This window comes from Pistacia vera, unplaced genomic scaffold (assembly GCF_008641045.1).
Source record: "Pistacia vera cultivar Batoury unplaced genomic scaffold, PisVer_v2 Contig451, whole genome shotgun sequence".
Lineage (NCBI taxonomy): Eukaryota > Viridiplantae > Streptophyta > Magnoliopsida > Sapindales > Anacardiaceae > Pistacia > Pistacia vera.
The window spans coordinates 197,142-206,797 of record NW_022196281.1 but is presented as its reverse complement, the minus strand read 5'-3'; the positions used below and the strand labels follow the sequence as shown (position 1 = coordinate 206,797).

The 9,656-nt window shown below is 34.9% G+C and overlaps 1 protein-coding gene across 2 annotated transcripts; it reads right to left on the bottom strand.

Annotated features, from left to right (window-relative positions):
- Window positions 1–5,572: 5,572 nt before the first annotated feature.
- LOC116144674 (small nuclear ribonucleoprotein E-like) lies at window positions 5,573–9,291 on the bottom strand. 2 transcript variants are annotated; one of them, XM_031430125.1, is made up of 5 exons: window positions 9,251–9,291; window positions 9,122–9,149; window positions 8,957–9,019; window positions 5,663–5,741; window positions 5,573–5,622 (listed from the first exon to the last, which is right to left on the bottom strand). In XM_031430125.1, exons 1-5 carry the CDS (start codon window positions 9,289–9,291, stop codon window positions 5,573–5,575), a joined length of 261 nt encoding a protein of 86 aa, XP_031285985.1. The 2 variants fall into 2 exon arrangements, with proteins under 2 accessions (XP_031285985.1, XP_031285986.1); XM_031430126.1 differs by having other exon boundaries at window positions 5,593–5,618.
- Window positions 9,292–9,656: the final 365 nt, after the last annotated feature.

Genomic DNA, 9,656 nt, shown 5'->3' with positions numbered 1-9,656 from the left:
CAGGGGGGAACAGTGTAGCTATTGCTCCTCGCTTGGACGCCCCTCCGACTGCATTATCACCTGATCTGCATCCATAAAGGAAAATAACGGGGTGAGCAAAAAACAATGCTCAGTAAGTAAACCCTCTATCTATCATCCCCGTAAGTATTTCTCTAATTCTTTCTCACACTTTCTTTCTATTGTTTTCTACTAAACATCATGGCCTCATCTTACCGGAGGTACGGCCGGATGGCGTTCACCAGCGCCATCACATCTTCATGACTGTGGGTGGAGTTCAAACAGCACCAACCCGTTCTTATAACTACCGAATGGGGATCACAAAGCACCTATCCGGTTTCCATAACATCGGGTGGAGATCACAAAGCACCTACCGTTTCTCATGACTTTTCGGGTGGTGGACAAAAGCATCAACCCGTTTCTAATAACTATCGGGTGACGATCACAAAGCATCAACCCGTTTCTATAATATCGGGTGACGGTCACAAAGCATCAACCCGTTTAATAAACTATCGGGTGACGATCACAAAGCAAAACCGTTTCTAATAACATGGGTGACGATCACAAAGCATCAACCCGTTTATACTGCTTTCATAGCACTTCTCATTCTCTCTACCCTTAGAGTAGTTGCATTCACAAAGTTCTCTACTCATAGAGCAAGTGCCTACACAAAGTTTTCTACTCTTTCTTAAGTCATTCTCAATACACAATAATGCATATGGATGGTTCATCTCCACTAATGCAATTATGAAATGCCAACATGCAATGTTGCAAGAATTAAGGTTCACTACCTACTCAAACCTCTATTAGGCATTCATTAAACAACTCAAGTGCTATATAAAAACTCTACTATAACAATGATTCTATGTCTTTCTCAACCATCCAAAAAGGGAGAAAACTCCCTCACATAGCCATAATTTACCAAGATAAACATTCCAAAAAGGATTTTTCAATATCCTTCAATCCCATCTCAAATACCTTTCAACCCACATTCATTTCCATAATGTAATTTATGAACAAGCACAAAGCAATAATAATCTCCATTTGAGACTCAATAACATAGCATATAACATGTATACAACATTACACATAAGTGCTATTAAAACCCTAATCAAGAAAATTCTCAAATCTCCACTTGGGTTGGGATTTACTTACCTTGTTATGGAGAGACTCACTAGTACTTCCTTTCTCTTGGTTGCTGATTTTCTCTACCCTTAAACAATTCAACCAAAGGCCCCAATATACAAATACACTCAAATTTCACAAAACTTCACACCAAAGCAAGAATCCTTACCTTAGGATGCTTAGACTGCTTTCTACCCCAAATCACTCCAAAAGCCTCTTAAAAACCTTGAACAAATGAAAGAGAAATTGAGAGGAAGTAAGAAGGGAGAGTGGCGATGGAGAAGAAGAAGAAGGGTTTGCAATGACTTAATTCCTTTTAACACTCTTTATGCACAAGCTTTCCATTTTGCCCTTACTCTTCCTTAAGAACTCCATCTATCCTTTGATTCATTACAAAAACACCCCCACAATACATATTCTCCATGAAAAACTTTCAATCCACCTACTTTTCCTACTAATTAGGGGTAGAATGATCAAATTGCCCTAGGGAAGAAAATATCTAAAACTTAACAAACATTTTGGTTGGCACGTCGCCGCGGCGGGATCTCTGTCGCCGCGGCGAAAATGTCCAGCAGCTTCCCCGTGGCTACAACACCTCTTCGCCGCGGCGAAGCTGAAACCATATACTCTTCTATTTTCAACCAATATCAAGGCAAGTGTTCAAAAAAACACTCACAAAGGTCAACCAAATAATAATACTAATAAACCAACTCAAAAAGAGCAAAAGAAGAAGCATTAACTACGTACCTCAAGTGGGGCGTTACATTTACACTCTTGAATTTGCTTTCTCTCTCTCTCTCTCTATAACTTTGTATTTTACTTTTCACCAATCATTTGTAAGCAGTCATTGTTGCGACCGACCCCATATTTAATACAAATCAGTGGACGTAGGATTTCCTACCTTAGCATCCGAACCACTTCAAAAGGCTCTCATTTCATTACTCTACATTCTACCCTAATCAGGTGTGTCTTTGACCAATCAACGTTACGCACGTGTCGATTAGTTGGTATCAAAAATCACGCATCAACAAACTTAAATTATTTTTCAAAATTAGACATATTCAAGTAGCACCACTGTGATTGAATCCACATGAAATTGCAAGCTTCAGTTCTTTCCAAAGTTTTACCATTGTAGGTTTTATGACGTCAACATCATTTCCATGACCCTAGAATAATAGCAAATACTATAGCAGTGTAAACTGCACAAGTAGAAATTAAAGGAAAATGAAAGAAAGAAGATATTGGACATGAATATTGAACTCCAAGGTATTCTACAATTTTCTTTAACAAAAAAAAAAAAAAAAAAAAAAAAAAAGACTAAACTATCGGACAAAAATAAACTAGGGATAAAACTATTACTCTGGGACTAGGTTGCTTAAGTAAATGAACAAAAATTACCTTCTGGTTTGGTCCTAAAAACCGAATTTCATAACATTATCTTCTAACCATTAAATCTTAGAGCAACTAGGCAAAATCAAATAATACTTAGTTACAATTGTCATCGACTGGCTGCACCAAATAAAGTACCAACACAAGTAGAATTCTAAATATAACTGCAAATTCAATAACCAAACCCACTATACATACCTGCCACTGCTATGACAATAATAATAAGAATGATCACTACAAAAATTTAGGCTTCTTGCCACAAAAAAAATTGTCACTATAAATATCAAAATTGCGTCCATTTCGCTAATGTGAAGAATTGTATTGATCACTAGAGTTGTCATATTTAAACTTGTATTCTTAAATGTATAGTGACAAAAGAAAGTCTAGTTATCATAGCTTAATTATTTATTGTGACAACAATAATTTGACACTTTAAACTAGTTTATTATGATAAGTTATTTGTAACAATAAAAAGCAATTTTTATCATTACAAGTAATATTTTATCATAATTGATTTACATTTAAAGATGGAATGATAAGTTTTATGGTGAAAAAATAATATATTATGTCAAAATTGGTTTTGTCAAAATTGTGAATAGTGATTAAATTATTTGCTCATAATTTTATTTGTCATTAACTTTATTGTAACAATATTTATTTTGTCACATGTCTGTTTATATGACAATTATTGCGTTGTACAAATCAACCATTTTAGGAATATGATCATATGTTTTAGGAATAAGATCTTTAGAATAAGAAATTAAATCAACCCTTTCCTAGTTTAGATTATTTCATTCCCTTATTTGGATTCTTGAATGTGGATAAATTGTTGTATTGTGTTCACAATAGAGATATAGAAAATTCTTCTGATTTTTACATGAATCAACATTTATCTCACAAGATCTTGCAAAGGAGCTTCTAGATAATTTTACTGCAAACAAAATGGCAAAAGCTTTCTTTACAAACAGTGGATCGGAAGCCAATGACACTCATGTGAAGCTGGTTTGGTATTACAATAATGCTCTTGGAAGACCAAATAAGAAGAAATTTATAGCACGAGCAAAATCGTACCATGGTTCAACTTTAATTGCAGCTAGTCATTCTGGCCTTCCGGCTCTGCATCAAAAATTTGATCTGTCTGCACCATTTGTATTGCACACTGACTGCCCTCATTATTGGTTGCTCTCCGCCACTGGCCTTTGTACTAATTAGACATTAAGAATGTCTTTCTTCATGGTAAGCTTCAGAAAGAAATCTATATGGAGCAACCGTCTGGCTTTGTTACTTAGGGGGAGTTTGCCTTGGTATGTAAACTTCGTCGCTCTTTGTATGGTTTAAAACAGTCCCCTCATGCCTGGTTTGGACGATTCAGTAATGTCATTCAAGAGTTTGGGATGATTCGATGTGAGTCCGATCACTTTGTTTTCTATAAACATAACTCATTAGGGCAATGCATATATTTGGTTGTTTATATCGATGATATTGTTATTACAGGAAGTGATTAGGATGGCATTAAACAATTGAAGACACACTTGTTCCACCACTTTCAGACCAAAGATTTGGGATTACTTAGACACTTTCTTGGTATCAAAGTGGCTCAATCTAGCTCAGGTATTGTTATTTCTCAAAGCAAATATGCTTTGGATATTTTGAAAGAAACAGGGATGTCAGACTGTAGACCGATAAACTCTCATATGGATCCTAATTCAAAGCTCTCACCTGGATAGGGGGAGCCTCTTGCAGATGCTGGGAAATACTGAAGACTGGTTGGTAAACTTAACTATCTCACCATTACACGACCTAATATTTCCTTCTCTGTCAATGTTAGTTAGTTTCTACAGTTTTCTTGTGACAGTCATTGGGATACAGTTGTTCAGATTTTAAGATATATCAAAGGCACACCAAGCAAATGACTATTATATGAAAACAGGGGTCATACACAGATTGTTAGATATTCTGATGCTGACTAGGCAAGTTCTCCATCTGATAAACGTTCCACTTCAAGTTTTTGTATTCTTGAATGAGGAAATCTTGTATCTTGGAAAAGTAAGAAGCAAGATATCGTTGCCAGATCGAGTGCAGAAGCAAAATACTGTGATCTCGTTGCCACATCGAGTGTAGAAGTAGAATATTGTACAATGGCTCTAGCAACTTCTGAGCTTATTTGGATGAAGTAACTAATCCAAGAATTGAAGTTTACAGAAGAAGTAAAGATGAAGTTACTTTGTGATAATCAAGCTGCTCTCCATATTGCCTCCAACTCGGTGTTTCATGAGAGGACTAAACATATAAAAATTGATTATCATTTTATCAGAGAGAAAATCTTATCCGGTTACATCACCACTAGTCATGTCCGCTTAGATGATCAACTAACAAATATTCTCACTAAATCACTTAAGGGTCCTCGTATTGACTTTATTTGTAACAAGCTTAATGCATATAATTTATATGCCCCAGCTTAAGGGACAGTATTAAGTTGTACAAATCAACCGTTTTAAAAATAAGATCATATGTTTTAGGAATAGGATTTTTAGAATAGGAAATTAGATCAAACATTTCCTAGTTTAGATTATTTCATTCCCTTATTTGGATTCTTGAATGTATATAAATTGTTGTATTGTGTTCACAATAGAGGAAAATTCTTCTGATTTTTACAACAATATTATTTGTCAAAAATTGTATAGTGACAGAAATAATTTTGTAAAAAGTTTAATAGCCATGACAAATAATTTTTTATACAAATATTTTTTACATGACAACTTTTTTTATTGTCGAAATAATATAGTTGTGAAAAATATTTTTTGTCATCTCAATAATGATAAAAATAAAAATATTCATAACGACAGTACCATCTAATGTCTTATGTCTCTATTAAAGCAGCTCCATCCAGTATATAAAGATAGTAGCATAGTCTAAATGGCTCAATCAACACGCTAATTAGAAGGCATGTAATGCCAATATAAATACTCAATATGATACATATCACTTCCCTCTGCAATTTACAAAAAGAAATTATTAATATGTGAAGGAGAGCAAGAGAAGTGAAAGTTGTTACTTTTACTTACGTGTTCATCATCAGAGTTATGTTGTCTCCTTTGAGAAGAATCCTTCCTATGAAAGTAAAGAAAGAATTTAAAGTATGCGCATTCACCTAATGACTTTCTGGTCTTTTTCTTGATATGGACTTCTTCAGCATCACCCAGAACCAAGTTCATGTACTCATCAAAACCCTGTAAAACAAAATGAATAACAAAAATTGAATCACATTTTGAACGTACTAAGAATCTAATAAATGATTACAACGAAGGTATTTCTATCAATAATATCATTTGTCTTAACTTATTTTACTTATTTTGGGAAAAGTTAAGGACAGGTTTAAAGCATGATCCATACTGCAACGAAAGCAAGAAAAACAACAAAAGACTACCGGCATCATGAATTGAATGGATAAAGATTTCTTATCTTCGACATGTTCATCGCTAAAGCAATTGTAACGTATTATACATTTTAAAAGCCAAATATCACATGTTCCTAGAAATGTATCCTGAGGCTTACTTTGCTTCAAAGAGTTCATTTCCTACAAGTTACATGGTTATATGTGATTCATGCCCCTTTTAAACCTCAGTTCAAGTCACATGCACAACAACATGCCCTCTCTTATAATTAGACCTGGCAAAACAGGTCTAGATCCGCGGGTTGACCCTAAACCCGAATAAAAAAATATAGGATGTGGGTCTTTAATATTAGACCCATTTTTCTTCTACCCATACCCGATCCAACCCGTTTTGCCAACGGGTCAAGCAGGTACACCCGCGGGTGCCCGTTTGTTTTTCCCCTTTTCATTTTGCAGGGAGACCCTAAATTCTAAATTGGGGTTTGGCCATGTTTTTGCCCCAAATCGCAAAATCCCTAACTCTCTCAAACTCATCGTCGCCGCTTCTCCTATCTTCGTTTCTCATCAGCACAAAAGGACTCTGCGAATAAACCCAACAACAAAACAAAAACATAAATCACACAAATTCAAAAATCCAAAGGAAAAATTCAATCAAACAAAAACAAAAATCCAAAAACCCAAGGAAAAATTCAATCAAACTCATGCATAACCCAATTGGTTCTCTTCCCCTTAAGAGCTCATCCAATATGAAACACAGGGGTCTTCTGTGCATCGTTCGTCACTGTTGTCATCTCCGCTGTAACAATGTAGTTTAAAATAGAAGATTCTTTTTTTTGGCAAGGTGTCATTTGTTCATTGGCATGATTAACTCTATCTGGTGATGCGATGGAGGATGCGTTGCGGCCTGCAGGGCAGCAGGCGACATGTGGGACGTGGGGAGTGGAGGTGATTAAAGTCAGAGTAAGGTTTTGGTTGGGATGACGACTGAAGAGTGGAGAATCTACGGCAGAAGTTTCAAAAACTAAACAGTAAAAAAGGATACTCAGATCTGTTCAATCTTTGCCTGTTTGCAGAATTCATTCTCAAATTGTTGCTTTTCTTCTGTAAATTTTTTTTTTTTTCAAATTTTTTTATGTGGGTTTATTTGGTTGATGAGGAATGAAAGGGCAATCAATAAAGTTTTTTAATCTTTTTCTTTGTTAGGTTCTGGGTTTCTGTTTGGTTGGTGAGAAAACTTGGGAGAAAACATGGGTTTCTTTTTTCTGTTTGGTTGGTGACAAATTTTGCTCAAAAATGAAAATTTTAGGAAGATTTGGGGGTGTAACTGCAAAAATCTAAAACTGGAGTGAACAGTACAGGCACCCGCGAGTCCACCCATACCTGTATAGGGTAGGGTGCAGGTCCAAAATATTGGGCCCGTTTAAATTGACCCGTTTTGGGCCCAGGCCCGTACCCGTAAGACCCGTACCCGTGAGACCCGACCTGCACCGCACCAGGCCCACCCGCCCGTTTTGCCAGGTCTACTTATAATAAGGAGAAGAAATGTTCACAAAGAGACAAGATAAGATGATATCTACTCTCATAAGTGAGTTTATTATCATTGAAGATTAAAGAAGTGAAGGAAATACAAGTAATATTACACATTCCAAGTTGGAAAGTCAGCAACAAAATGACATGCTGAAACAAATGTGCCACTTGAAGAGTAGAATGATATTCTTATGTGTTTGCCAATCAAAACCCTAGCCTATCATAATAATTAGTAGCAGAATGCGTCAATGAAACAAACTAAACTTATAGAAGACATAAGAGCAGAATGCTTGAAAGGATATCACAAATACGAAAACTGAGCTGTTCGAAAGTTGAATTCAACACGAAGCCAGCCTACATTTATATTTATGATTGGCTGGAGGTTCAAAAGCTAAGCATGCTAAGGAGTTAGATCATAAAGGAACTAGAGCAAGAAATTGCAAAATTAAATGCCAGTAAAGATGCATCTTTTAATTTCTGTTTCTTCTTTGTGTTACGGTGCTTTATTTTTCTTTTCAGATATGGGGTAGTGACGATGTTGCAACCTAGTACTATACAGAGTGTATACTTGATGAGAACTATAAATAGATTGGAAACAGCAAAGATGAAACACATCACCATAAACAGCATGAGATGAAAGATGAAAAGAAAAACTTCAGAAAATATAACAAAATGATAGGTATACCACAGAAACAAACATATCAAGACAAGAATTTTGATATTTTACATTAACAAAACAAATCTACTCCGACAAAAGAATGTGAATTTATCTATATCTAAAAACACTATTTATCAGCAAAGTGGAGCATGTAAGCAACTTCCAAATCCAACCTTTGCACTTACTAACAAATAACATACAGACAATATTCAGATCTATTCAACATAAACAATGTGATTAACGACTATATATCCAAAACTGCAAACTAACAAATACCACATCTCTAACATCATCAAGCATTCAAAAAAAAAAAAGAAAAAAGAAAAAGATAATCCACCAACTTATTCGTGTGTACAATACAATTCATAAAGCACACTCCCCCTTCTTATGAATTGTATTGATATTAAAAAAATTTCAAAGTTACCTATTTCTTCAAATAAGGACACTATAACAAGCCTCTTTATGCCCTAAGGGCGGAGAAGGAATAGACATTGTATTGCGTGACCAAAGACATAATGCACTTGGGATAATTAACTCACATTACCCTAAGGAAAAAAAAATATTCATAATATCTTAGTTTTTCTCCATTAAACTCATACCTTCTCGTTTTAATTTCTTGCTTACAGGATTCACTCTATTCAAAGTCGGTTTCATCCTTTATCATACTCATTTTTTTCCATACAGAATTTCCACTAAAGACACAAGCAACAAATTATGATTAAAAGTAGTAGAAAAACCAACTAAAATTCCAAGTACAAAGCGTCAAAATCTTACTAAGTTATTCCAAGTTAATAATCCTTTGACATCTAAAAAACAAAAATGAGAATTATAAAATGAAAAAATCTTTAAAAAAAATGAAAACTTGCAATGATTCGGCCTTCAATCCTCAAATCCTTCTGCTCAAAAAGCGAAATTTGAATGCGAGCTTTCTGAATATATGCAAACAAAAAATAGCCAAAACAAGCCCAAAACTCATCAACCCATGAACAAAAAACAAACTTGAAGCAGACCCAGAAGAGGAAATCACTTACGCTTTGAATAAATCTGAAAATCAAGTTCTGGAAACACACAAACCCACGAAAAATTAGCAAAAAAAAAAAAAAAGTAAATCAACAAATAGAAGTCATTGAAACACAAAGAAGTAAAGGAAAAGGATACAAAACGTACAAGTCATAATCCTCTGAACTTTGGTGCTCGCCATCGTTGTTATTGTGGTTGAGATCCAAGAGACAAGAGAAGATATGTCGAAGCAGAACCCAGAGCCAACGAGTCCAGCTGTACTTAAGAAGAAAGAAATGGGCTTCGGGGCCGGGCTTAAATTGACCCGAAGCTCGGGTTACAGGCCCATTTCATATTAGGTTGGGAGAGATTTGACATTTTCTAAATCAAATTTAAGAGTTTATTTAAATAAGGAACATAACAAATCTTTTGAAAACCAAAAAAGAGTTGAAATACTTTTGAAAACAGATTTTTATAATATCCTAATAATACGATTTAATTAAGAAATTATCATCTTAATTGGAGTAAAGTCGATAAATGAGAGAATATTTTTTTGAAGAAAATTAC

Excerpts from the sequence above, each read along its gene's own strand:
- LOC116144674 (XM_031430125.1), bottom strand. The coding sequence starts at position 9,291 with ATGGCGAGCACCAAAGTTCAGAGGATTATGACTTGTACGTT. Across the intron at positions 9,150-9,250 it reads AGGATTATGACTTGTACGTT|GAACTTGATTTTCAGATTTA; the intron begins TTGTATCCTTTT and ends TGTGTGTTTCCA. Across the intron at positions 5,623-5,662 it reads AAAGACCAGAAAGTCATTAG|GAAGGATTCTTCTCAAAGGA; the intron begins GTGAATGCGCAT and ends TTACTTTCATAG.